We start from the raw sequence: 12,885 nt of genomic DNA on the forward strand, positions 1-12,885 counted from the left end.
GAGGAGATCGCGTGGGGCTGGGAGGCTTTTGGTCCTCTCTCTTTTGTTTTCACACTGAAAGGAAGAAAGACTCCGTCAGATGGTGAAAAGCAGGGCGTTTATTATTTATCTCTGTCCTTTGACCCTCCCCCCAGGATGTCAAGTACATCTTTGGTGTCGTGGGCATCCCAGTGACAGAAATCGCCATGGCCGCCCAAGAGCTAGGCATAAAGTACATCGGGATGAGGAATGAACAAGCGGTGAGTATGGACCACAGGTAGCCAATGCATGACAGTGGCAGCTGCACGTAGCAATCACCTTTTTTGGTTTCTCCAGGTAGGGTCTCACTCTAGCCCAGGCTGACCTGAACTTCACTCTGGAGTCTCACGGTGGCCTCGAACTCACGGCGATCTTTCTACCTCTGCCTCCCAACTGCTGAGATTAAAGCTGTGCACCACAACGACCAGTACTAATCACCTGTTAATTCCTTAGTTGACAGGGAAAAAATGAGATACATAGAGACTAAGTAAAACGTGCCTGAAGTCATGTATGATGGGTTTGAGTCTGTGTTCATACTTTAAAATTTTTTTATTTACTTATTTATTTGCACTCAGAAAGAGATAGAGAGGGCGAATGGGCACACCAAGGCCTCACTGAACTCCAGATGCATGTGCCACTTTGTGCATCGGCCTGTATGTGGTTACTGAGGAATCAAACCCAGGTCATTACGTTTTACAGGCAAGCGCCTTAATCACTTAGCCATCTCTTTAACCCTGTGTTCATACTTTTATATCTTAAAAATATATTTTATTTATTGCGAGAGACAGGTAGACAGTCTCACCAACAGGCTATGGGCACGCCAGGGCTCCTTGCTGCTGCAAACAGACTCCAGATGCATGTGCCACTTTGTGCATCTGGCTTTAAGTGGATGCTGGGGAATTGAACCCTAGGCCGGGAGGCTTTGCAAGCAAGTGCCTTTAACCATCTCCTCCACCCTATACTTTTCTACTTTTTTGTAGTGTGCCACATCTAAATGTTGGGCTTGGAAAGAGCAGGCTTTCTTTCCTATTAGGCGGAGATGTTATTTCATCACTACCTGTCTGTATTGCCAGTGCCTGGTGTGGTTGCTTGTACACAGTAGGTGCTCTGGGAGCTTCTGTGGGATGAGTGAGTGAAGAAAGGCTCGTGTTGCATAATGGGTGCAGAGGGCAAGGGGAAGGGCGTTCCAAATGGTTGAGGCAATATTGAAACTTGGGAGTGTGAAATGCCAGACTTAGTGTTTTTCCCACCTTCTTCAGGGGCCTTTTGGAAGCAAGAAAGGGAAGAAAATAGGACAGTTGGTGAGCTTTGACCACCCAGCCTCACCCCTCTCTCAGCGACTACCTTAAAAGATCCCAATTGACTTTTGGGATACTGTTAGCCCAGGCAAGGATGTATTTTACTTTCCACTTCCACTGTTGCCCTTTGATTTATGCCCTTGTCAGCTCTTGCCAGCCACCCTCTCTCTGCCATCAGCCATGAGCTCCCACAGAGCAGAAATTGCGGCTCACTTGTTATCCACAGGCTGGCTTTGTTCAGGGTTTTATATGGTGTAGATGCTTACTACTTTATGTATATATGGAAAGACATTTCTTAGCTACAAAGTTTGGAATTTATAGTCTTTTTTGTTTGTCTGCTTTTTGTTTTTTCGACGTAGGGTTACACTCTAGTTCAGGCTGTCCTGGAATTCACTATGTAGTCTCAGGGTGGCCTCGAATTTGTGACGATCCTCCTACCCCTGCCTCCCCAATGCTGGGATTAAAGGTGTGCACCACCACACCTGGACCTATAGTCTTTTTTAAAATCTGAAAACTAGCAACTGTTGTATTTGTATACTTCCCTCCCATTCCCCCCCCCCAGTTGTGCTGGGGTTTGAACCCAGGACCTACTGCATGCTAGGTGAGAACTCGGCCTCTGAGCTATCTACCACTTCCAGCCCTACCTTTTACTTTTTTTTTTTTTTAAACTTGGAACAACCTTCTGTTTTACCTGCATGAGAAAGTGTGTCTATTGCCTTATATTTTCTGGTGGTTTTTTTTAGGTGGTATGTCTGCCACTGTTTTTTATTCATATGTCAGACATTTATTGAGTGCGTATTCTCTGCTAGATATATGTCACATAGGGATGTAAAGAAGGAATAAGGTTTACTCTTGACCTTCAAGTTGAGCACAGTCTGACAAGGTTTGGGGAAGACAAATATAACAAGCTTAATCCCAAATAATACCTTTCACAACAGATATTCGTATAAGGAGCAGCAGTAGATGAGTGAGTGACTGGTTCTCTTTGGTGGGATAGGGAAGATTGCTCACAATGTCTGTTTATGATGCACAAGGGTAGTTTAAAGACTCGGTAAGCTGCGAGACAAGGTAGGTATGTGAAGGGGAGGATGTGAAGAATCTTCCAACTAGAAAGGGAGTTTGGACTCTTTTGTTTTTATTTTTTGTTACTCAGATAAAGTGGGAAGATCAGCAGTTTGAAATAAGCCTAGGCAACAAAGCAAGCCCCTATCTCAGAATAAAAGAAAGGGCAACCTTAGTAGTCAAGTGCTTACCTGACATGTATGATACTAGGTCTAATCCCTAGCACCACATTTAAAAATAAATAAATAAGGGCTGGAGAGATGGCTTAGCGGTTAAAGTGCTTGCTTGTAAAGCCAAAGGACCCAGGTTCAATTCCCCAGGACCCACGTAAGCCAGATGCACAAGGGGGCACATGCATTTGTAGTTCGTTTGTGGTGGCTGGAGGCCCTGGCATGCCCATTCTCTCTCTCTCTCCCTCTCTCTCTCTCTACCTGCCTATTTCTCTCCCAAATAAATAAGTTAAAAAATAAAAATAAAGAAAGAAGGTGAGTTGGTACTGTAGCTCAGTTAGTAGAATGCAGATAGTATGCACAAAGCCCTAGTTTTGTCTTCATAGCAAGTTCAGTGCCAGCCTGAGCTATATGAAACCCTGTTTTACTTATTTACATACTTACTTACTTCAGGGAAAGTTTCTCACAGAAGATATCTGTGGTGGTTTGAATGTGATAGTTGAATGTGTGGTCCCATAGACTCAGATGTTTCATTAAAATTGAGCTTACAACATGAGCTCCTAGCAGACAGATCCCCACTACAGGGGGTGTGTCACTGGGGCCAGATCTTGGAGTGCAGCCCCAAGGTATGTCCGGAGGTGGATCTTGAGTCCAGCCTCACTGGGTGTGTTAGAGCAGTTTAAGCTCTAGCTCTTCTTGCTTGCTTGTGTTGGTGGTCTCTCTGCTTGGATCTATGCAAGGGAGCCAGTTTGTGCCATGAAGGTACCCCAGGACTCTGTAAGTATGAAATAAACCCTTTCCTCCTGTAAGCTGCTTCTGGTCAGGTGTTTGTCTTAGCAATGAGAAGCTGGCTACAACAATGTCTGAGCAGTCTTGAAGGAGAAGTAGGGTACTCAGTAGGAAGGAGAAGTCAAGCTCTTCCAGAGTGGCTTGGACATTGTGGGGCACAGTGCCACTGACCAAGACTGGGAATGTACGAGGGAGAGCCAGTTTGATGGGGAAGGTACTGAGTTTAAGGTAAGAGTGGAATGGTTCAAAGGGAATGTGTGAGCCAGCTCAGAAGGATTCAGGAGCGTCTTTGTACTAGCCAGTGGTGTTGGTGGGTATGACTTGATTGTTTCTCATCAGATTCTTAGAGTAATCAAAACATATGTTGGAAAAATTGCTCAGTGGATAAAGGCACTTGCTTTTAAGCCCTGATGGTCTGAGTTTGATTTTCCAGTACCCACAAAGAACTCAGTGTATGCAAGTCCTATTCTGAGTGCTGTCCATATCTGAGATGATTTCTTCCTCTCAACAGTGGTGTGACTTTTGTTCATTTATACATAGGGGAGGAAGCCACTGTGCAGAGTATTTTGCCAGAATCTCTCAGTAGAGTGTAGGGACTGGGATCTGAATCAGTGCAGTTTGGCTTCAGACTTGACTGTCTTAAAGACTATGCACACTCTTCTGCCTGTGAGTGGTAGTCACTTGACTGTCTTACATTGTGTATACTATTCTGCCTGTGAGTGGTGATCATTTGACTGTCTTAGACTGTGTACTCTTCTGCCTGTGAGTGGAGGTCACTTGACTCTAAAAGTTCTAGGCATTGCATGACTATAATTCCATGGCACCTATGATTCCAGCACTAGGGAGGCAGAGACAGGAGAATCCTGCTGACTAGTTAGTCTAACTTAGTTGGTAGAGCCCCTGGCCAGTAAGAGACCTTGTCTAAAAAGAGATGGACTGGTTCTTCAGGATAGCACCCAGAGTTGTCCTCTGTCCTCCACATACACACATACGACATGTGCACAAATAATATACATCTGCAAGTAGTACTTTAAAATCAATGCATGGTTATAATCCCAACACCTGGAGAACTGAGGCAAGAGAACCATGAGTCTATCCTGGGCTACATAGCAAAGTCAAGGCCAACCTGAGATGAGATCCTGCTCACTCTCCAGAAAAGATGCATTTAAACATTGCTGTCATGAGAATGAAAGAAGGCATAAATGATCAATACCAGTATTAAAAAGAGGATATTCTCATTGACTCTGAAGACACAAATAGTTCTAAGATATTATGAGTAACAGAAAGTAAAGACAAATGTCTTTAGAAACTAAAACAGATACCTAGCCATTATTTGAAATTTATGGGTAGCACATTTCTTGTTAAAATGGATAGTCTTGGGCTGGAGAGATGGCTTGGTGGTCTAAGGACCCAGGTCCAATTCTCTAGGACCCACATAAAGCCAGATGCACAAGGTAATGTATACATCCGGAGTTTGTTTGCCGTGGCTAGAGGCCCTGGCATGACCATTCTTTCTCTCTATCTGCCTCTTTCTTTCTCTCTCTCTCTCAAATAAATTTTTCTTAAAAATTATAATTTTCCAATTCTTCTTTACTCTTCAGATGTTAGGCTTTTGTTTTGTTTTGTTTTAAAGACAGGGTCTCACTGTAGCCCAGGCTGCCCAGAAACTCATTCTGTAACTCCAGGCTGGCCTAAAACTCATGAGGAGCCTCCCATCTCAGCCTGGGGTTAAAGGTGTATGTCACCATGCTGGTTGAACTTCTAGGCTTTTACTAATTAAGCATTTTCTTGTACTTTTACTAAAAGCACCCTGATATATCTAAATCCTTGTGTTCTTTCTTTGTAGGCTTGTTATGCTGCCTCTGCGATTGGGTATCTGACTGGCAGGTAAATGAAAGTCTGTGTTGTTTCAGCTACACTGAAAGTTTGGGGTAGAAGTGTGATACCTTTCAGCTAAAGATTTAATTGATCTGTAACAAAGTAATTGGGAACCTCTGAGAGTCAGATCGAGGAGGGTGGGACATCCCTCTTGGATGCTCTAGCCCAGCCTACTTCTTATGAAAATGCTTGGCTCCCAAATGAGATTACTGGTGCTCATTCCACTTGATCAGGTGTTTGTGTGTGTATGTGTGTGTTTGTATTACTTAACTACTCCTCTTTTATTAAAAATTAATACTTGCTGAGTGTGGCAGCTCATACCTGTAATCCCAGCCCTTGGGAGGCAAGTTGGAAGATTGCCATGAGTTAGAGGCTAGCTTGGGCTACAGGGAAAGTTCCAGGTCAGCCTAGGCTATAGTGAGACCCTACCTTTTGCATCTACAGCCCAAAGTTTATGTGTATATATATATATATATATATATATATATATATATATATATATATATACACACACACACACACATACATACATACATACATACATACATATGTTTAATGCCCATTGTATAAAACTTGGAAAATGTAGAAATATGTAAGAAAAAATCTAAAATCACTTGTAATTTCATAACCAATAAGATTTTTGTCATTTACTTTTCTGGGTTTTTTCCACATTCGCATGTTCTTTTTCTGTTTTTGTTTTTGTTTTGAGGTAGGGTCTCGCTATAGCCCAGGCTGAGCTGGAATTTACTATGTAGTTTCAGGGTGGCCTTGAATTCATAGCAGTCCTCCTACCTCTGCCTTCCAAGTGCTATGATTAAAGACTTACATCATCACCATGCCCAGCCACATATATTTTCTAAGGTAGGATTTGCAATCCTACTATAATTTGTATCACAGTTCTTTCACTTTTGTTAGCCCTAATAATATTTTTGTTTCCAAAAATGAAATTAGTCACTGCCAAGAAATATAAAGAATATAAATATAAATATAAATATAAAGAAATGAGGTTTCTAATTCTTAACTTCACTCTTTGATAATACCACCTTCTGAATCTGAGCCCAAATAGGCATCCCAAAAATGGGCTTTTAAACACTTTTTGTTTAAAAACACTTCGTTTTTATATAAACAATATTCTGATCTTTTTGTTTAATCTGAAAAAAGTTTAAATTACTGATGCCTCATTGAAAATAATGCCAGAATGGTTATGTTAACAAGCTACAAGTTTATACTTGAAATTTTTATTTTTTAAATGTTGGATTCATTTGTAAGTGGGGGGGAGGGGCAGAATATAGGTATGCCAGGGCTTCTAGCCACTGCAAAGGAACTCCAGATGCATGCACTATTTTGTACATCAGGCTTTACATGTTTACTGGGGAATTGAACCCAGGTCATTAGGCATTGCAGGCAAGTGTCTTAATCCCTGAGCCATCTCTCCAGCCCTATACTTGAAATTCTTCATGTGCCAGAATGTGTAGAATGGCATTGTCTAGTTTAATAGCCATTAGCTTTATGTGGCTATTTACATTTAAATTAGGTAACATTAGAGGACATGTAAACTGTAGTTCCTCATTTGTAGTGGCCACATTTTAAGTTCTCCATAACTACCTGTGAGGAGAGCTAGAAAACATTTATACATATAAAATAATATAAACACAGAAAATATTTCTACTGCTGAGTTAATTCTGTGGGATAGTCCTGTTCTAGAAGTTTCATCTTTGGTAAGAATTATATTAATATACTTCAAGGCCTGTCATAGCTTTAAAAGGTATAAATATAATGTAGCATGCTGAATTATATAGAGATACTTTTGTCATTGAGTACTTTAGGCTTAGAATGGTACATGTAGGATAAATCCTTCAGAAAGATTTTGGGCAGGACATTACCTTCAGAACTACTTTCTCATGTAAGATCTATCATCATTATATTTGTTTGCTTAGAAGGCTGGAGCGATGGCTTAGCAGCTAAAGGCACTTGCTTGCAAAGCTCTGTCCTGTGTTTAATTCCCCAGTACCCATGTAAAGCCAGATGCACAAAGTTATGCATGCATCTAGAGTTCATTTGCAGTGGCATTAAGGCCCTATGTGCCCATTCTCTCCTTCTGCCCCATCTCTCTGCTTGCAAGTATTTTTTCTTCTTTTTTCTTTTGTTTTTTTGAGGTAGGGTCTCACTCTAGCTCAGGTTGACCTGGAATTCACTATGTAGTCTCAGGGTGGCCTTGAACTCAGTGATCCTCCTACCTCTGCCTGCCAAGAGCTGGGATTAAAGGTGTGCACCACCACACCTAGCTCTTTAAAAGAAATTCTTAAAAAGGAAAAAGCTTGCTTCTGTATGCAGTGAAACTTGTTCTAACTTAAATGTAACAGGAGCAAAACATGAAGAGGTTAGTGAAATACAGAGTGGAGATGAAAGAAACCTCATTTTTCACAAGAAGAAATCATACTCTTTTTAATTAAAAATATCCTAATAATTGTCATGCCAATTATATTTTTTAAAAAAAACTAAATGTATTGCCTTTGAAGTCCAAGAAAGTTCCCATGGAAATACTAACAGAATGTGATCAGTTATGAACATAAGCCAAAATTGCTTTCAAAGCTGAGATTGCTAGGGCATGTACCTCTAGTTTGGTTGTTAAACTTGATCTGCTTTTAATAAAATTAATTCCCCTTTGCTTCTAGGCCAGGCGTGTGCCTCGTCGTTTCCGGTCCAGGTTTCATCCATGCCTTGGGTGGTATGGCAAATGCTAACATGAACTGCTGGTAATCAAACTATTGTGGAAACATTTTCTTCCAGTGGCCTTTAGAACTGATCTAGGATGAAAAGAGTTGTGGTGGGGGAACAGAAAAATCCGCCAATGCTTAAAACTGTAGAAAAGTGATTGGCAGGAAAGGGAATAGAGATTTGGAAAGATAGAGGTCAAGGTGTATAAAATTTCAGTGGTAGCTAACCCTACCATTCTAATGTATAGCATAAGGATGTTAGTTAACAGTATTGTACTCTATATTGGAAATTTGGTAGAAGAGTAGATTTTGAGTACTTTTTTTCTCAATTTTTATTAACATTTTCCATGATTGTAAAAAATATCCCATGGTAATACCCTCTCTTCCCCCCACTTTCCCCTTTGAAATTCCATTCTCCATCATCTCCCCTCCCCATCTCAATCAGTCTCTCTTTTATTTTGATGTCATGATTTTTTCCTCCTCTTATGATGGTCTTGTTTAGGTAGTGTCAGGCACTATGAGGTCATTGAGTACTTTTTTTTTTTTTGCAGTGAACCATTGAGTTTTTGGGGTTACTTACAGGCGAATAGATGAAATTGTTACTTACGGGATCACAGACAACTCTAAGGCAACTATGGATTTCACAGCTTGGGTGGTATGAGAGTCTCTCCTCCTGAGTATTTTTTAAAATTTATTTTTTATATTGTTTATTTATTTGCATGGGAAATAGAGGAGAGAATGAGAATGGATGCACTGGAGCCGTTTGCCACTGTAAATGAACACCAGAGGCATGCACCACTTTGTGCATCTGGCTTTATGTGGCTACTGGGGAACTGAACTCAGGTCAGCAGGCTTTGCAAGCAAACACCTTTAACCACTGAAACATCTCCATAGCCCAATATGAAGTACTTTTACCACATGCAAAAAGCTGACATGATGACTATGTTACTTTTTGGCTATATCATCATTTTACTATGTTTGTGGATACAGAAATATGTTATATACATTAAATATTTGAGATAAAAGAGACAAACGTTAACAAGTAAAGTTTCATTCTTTAAGTGTGTGTATGTGTCTATGTATGTGAATATGCATAGAGTTCTGTTCAAGAGTTTCATTAATGTAGTTATTGTTGTAGTATTAAGAATTGAATCTAGGGCTGGAGAGATGGCTTAGCGGTTAAGCGCTTGCCTGTGAAGCCTAAGGACCCCTATTTGAGGCTCGGTTCCCCAGGTCCCACGTTAGCCAGACGCACAAGGGGGCGCACGCGTCTGGAGTTCGTTTGCAGAGGCTGGAAGCCCTGGCGCACCCATTCTCTCTCTCCCTCTGTCTTTCTCTCTGTGTCTGTCGCTCTCAAATAAATAAATAAAAAATTTTAAAAAAAAAGAATTGAATCTAGGGCCATAAGCATGCTAGTCAAGCTCCCTACCACTGAGCTTTATCTCCAGGCTTTCTTTTTACTTTTTATTTTGAGATAGGATTTTACTAAATGACTCAGATGGCTTTGAACAATCTCTGAGATGGCCTTGAATAATCTCAGAGCCCCAGGCAGGCCCAGAACTTTATGGTCCTCCTATCTCTGCCTCTCGAGTAGCTAGGTTTGCAGGACTGTACCACCATACTCAACTTAAAATTTTTTTTTGTATTTTATTCATTATCTATCTGAGAAGAGAGAATGAACTAGGGCTTCCTGCTACTGTAAACAAAGTCCAAAAAAGAAAAATAAAAAAAAAAAAAAAAAAAACAAAGTCCAGATGCATGCACCACTTAGTGCATCTGGCTTACATGAATACAGGAGAATCAAACCTGGGTTCTTAGGCTCTGCAGGCAAGCACTTTAACCTCTGAGCCATCTCTTCAGCCCTCAACTATTTTTTTAAACATCCCAGCTCAGTATGTAAAATATATATCTTTTTTTGTTTGTTTTGTTTTTTTGAGGTAGGGTCTCACTGTTGCCCAAACTGACCTGGAATTCACTATGTAGTCTCAGGGTGGTCTTGAACTCACAGCAATCCTCCTACCTCTGCCTCCCAAGTACTGGGATTAAAGGAGTGAGCCACCATGCCCGGCAAAATATGTATCTTAATTCTTCATCCTGTCTGGTATTGTTAGCAAGACAGTTGCGATTCTTACACTTTTTGAGTTTGCTTTACAAGTTGCTTAATATTCACTGTCTGACCTTGCCCTTATCCCTTCCTCTCTGACTTTATCAGTAATGACAGGTTGATGGTCAGTCAATTCAAAATAGATTTAATGTTGATAGTGGAATGGACTTCACTTTCTTTCTGGCACTGTGCTTCCTGTAGCTCTGCCCCCTTTCTCCCTCCATGGTCTTTCATGAGTTTATAAACTTTAGGGTCAGATAGTACACCCACAGGGTTTTGTTTTAAACTTTAGGATAAAAGTTTCCATGCTATAAAATATCACTCATTTTGGCACTTCCAAGTAGATTTACTTAGAAAAGTATAAAATGGGCTGGAGAGATAGTTCAGCAGTTAAAGGTGCTTGCTTCAAAGTCTGATGGCCTGGGTTCAGTTTCCCAGTACTCACATAGAGTCAGATGTACAAGGAGGCACAAACATTTGAAGTTCTTTGTCAGGGGCAAAAGGTCCGGGTGCATCCATGTTCTTCCTCTTTCCCCCTCCCTTCCCTCTCCTTCTGCTCTCTCTCCCTCTCTATGCTTACAAATAAATAAAGTTTTAAAAAAGAAAGTATAAAATATATAAATGAATTCTCTCCCCATCCAAAGAATAGTGGCATAAAAATCCCTATTTGTTATTATGTCTGGAAGTCTAACATCAGTAGCGAGCCTGGTGAAGTAGGTGAAGGTAAACATTTACTGTATGTTTTTTATTGTTCTGAAATTGAGAAGGTACCTCTTACATTAAATGGCATCTAAAGAACTTTTATTTATTTATTTATTTGCAAGCAGAGAGAGACAGAGAATGGGCATGCTAGAACCTGTATACCTGACTTTACGTGGGTACTGGGTAATTGAACCTGGGTACTTAGGCTTTGTAGGCAAGCACCTTAACCACTGAGAAATCTCTCTGACCCTTTTTTAAAAATCAGTTTTAAGTCGGGCGTGGTGGCGCACGTCTTTAATCCCAGCACTCGGGAGGCAGAGGTAGGAGGATCGCCGTGAGTTCGAGGCCACCCTGAGACTACATAGTGAATTCCAGGTCAGCTTGAGCCAGAGTGAGACCCTACCTCGTAAAACCAAAAAAAAAATCAGTTTTTATATTTATTTTATTTTGTTTATTAAAGAGAGAGAGAGAAATAGAAAAACATAGGGAATAGACACACCAGGGCTTCCTGTCATTGCAGACTCCAGACACATGCTCCACCTTGTGCATCTGGATTTACCTGTGTACTAGGGAATCAAACCCAGGCCATCAACCTTTACATGCAAGCACCTTTAGCTGCTGTATCATCTCTCCAGCCCCCTAAAGAATATCTGGTTTGTTTTTTTTTGTTTCGTTTTGTTTTGTTTTGTTTTGTTTTGTTTTGTTTTGTTGGGGTAAGGTTTCACTGCAGCTCAGGCTGACCTGGAATTCACTGTGTAGTCTCAGGGTGGCCTGGAACTCATGGCAGTCCTCCTACCTCTGCCTCCCAAGTGCTGGGATTACAGGCATGCACCACCATGCCTGACTCACCTGAAGAATTTTTAATCTCCAGTTTTGGAAGGAAGATGTAGTATTTTTTTTTTTCTGTGTGTCTGTCTCACCTAAACATGTATTAAGTTGTATGTTAGGCATTGGGCACTGTGCTGAGAGTTTTACATGATCTCATTGTAATTAGCTTTTTAAAAAATTACATTTTCAGGCCTTTGATTGTGATTGGTGGTTCCTCTGAAAGAAATCAAGAAACAATGGGAGCCTTCCAGGAGTTTCCTCAGGTATCTAACTTGTAGCGTACTGCAGTTAGTAACACAGTTAAACACTACTAAGAGCTATAGATACTAGATGAAAGCTTCTATCTGTAAAATAAAAGATTTTTTAAAAACAGGGCTAGAGAGATGGCTTAGTGGTTAAGGCACTTGCCTGCAAAGCAGAAGGACCCAGGTTTGACTCCCCAGCACCCACATAAGCCAGATGTACAAGGTGGCACATGCATCTGAGGTTCATTTGAAAGAGCTGGAGGTCCTGACATGCCCATGCTCTCTATTTGCCCCTTTTTCTCAAATTAAAAAATGGCTCTGTGTTCTTCCACAAGTGACGAAAATAAGATAGAAAAACAAATTCTACTCAAAATGATTACCAAGGTCTGGAGAAAAGGATATATATTTTAGGAGGAAGAAAAGTATTTCAAAAATTAAAAAAGCAAGGATTTGTCAACAGAACATTCTGGTTTAAAAAATAGTTAAAGGGCTGAAGATATGGCTTAGCGGTTAAGCGCTTGCCTGTGAAGCCTAAGGACCCCGGTTCGAGGCTTGCTTCCCCAGGTCCCACGTTAGCCAGATGCACAAGGGGCGCACGCGTCTGGAGTTCGTTTGCAGAGGCTGGAAGCCCTGGCGCGCCCATTCTCTCTCTCCCTCTTATCTGTCTTTCTCTCTGTGTCTGTCACTCTCAAATAAATAAATAAATAAATAAATAAATAAAATATTTATAAAAAATAAAAAAATAAAAAATAGTTAAAGAAGCTGGGTAAGTGGTTCATGCCTGCAATCCCAGCACTTGGGAGACTGAGGTAGGAGGATCACTGCGAGCTCAAGGCCAGCTTGTTCAACAGAGTGAATTCTAGGTCAGCCTACCCAAGGGAAAAAAAAGTTGTAGAAAACATGGGGTTGTGGAGATGGCTCAGTGGTTAAAGGCACCTGCTTGCAAAACCTGGCTGCCTAGATTTGATACCCCAGTACCAACATAAAGCCAGATGCACAAAGTGACATGTAAGAGTTTATTTGCAGTAGCAGGAGACCCTGGCATGCCCATATTCTCTTTCTCTTTCTCTCTTT

The 12,885-nt window shown here is 40.9% G+C and overlaps 1 protein-coding gene across 1 annotated transcript in view; it reads left to right on the forward strand.

Moving 5' to 3' along the window:
- Positions 1-12,885, forward strand: part of Hacl1 (2-hydroxyacyl-CoA lyase 1) — a 39,303-nt gene that overhangs the window by 248 nt on the left and 26,170 nt on the right. Inside the window, exons 2-5 of the mRNA XM_004661316.3 lie at positions 135-239; positions 5,184-5,224; positions 7,891-7,971; positions 11,757-11,829. Of these exons, the coding sequence (XP_004661373.1) occupies positions 135-239; positions 5,184-5,224; positions 7,891-7,971; positions 11,757-11,829 (300 nt within the window). The remainder of the gene's footprint in view (positions 1-134; positions 240-5,183; positions 5,225-7,890; positions 7,972-11,756; positions 11,830-12,885) is intronic.

This window comes from Jaculus jaculus, chromosome 16 (assembly GCF_020740685.1).
Source record: "Jaculus jaculus isolate mJacJac1 chromosome 16, mJacJac1.mat.Y.cur, whole genome shotgun sequence".
Classification (NCBI taxonomy): domain Eukaryota; kingdom Metazoa; phylum Chordata; class Mammalia; order Rodentia; family Dipodidae; genus Jaculus; species Jaculus jaculus.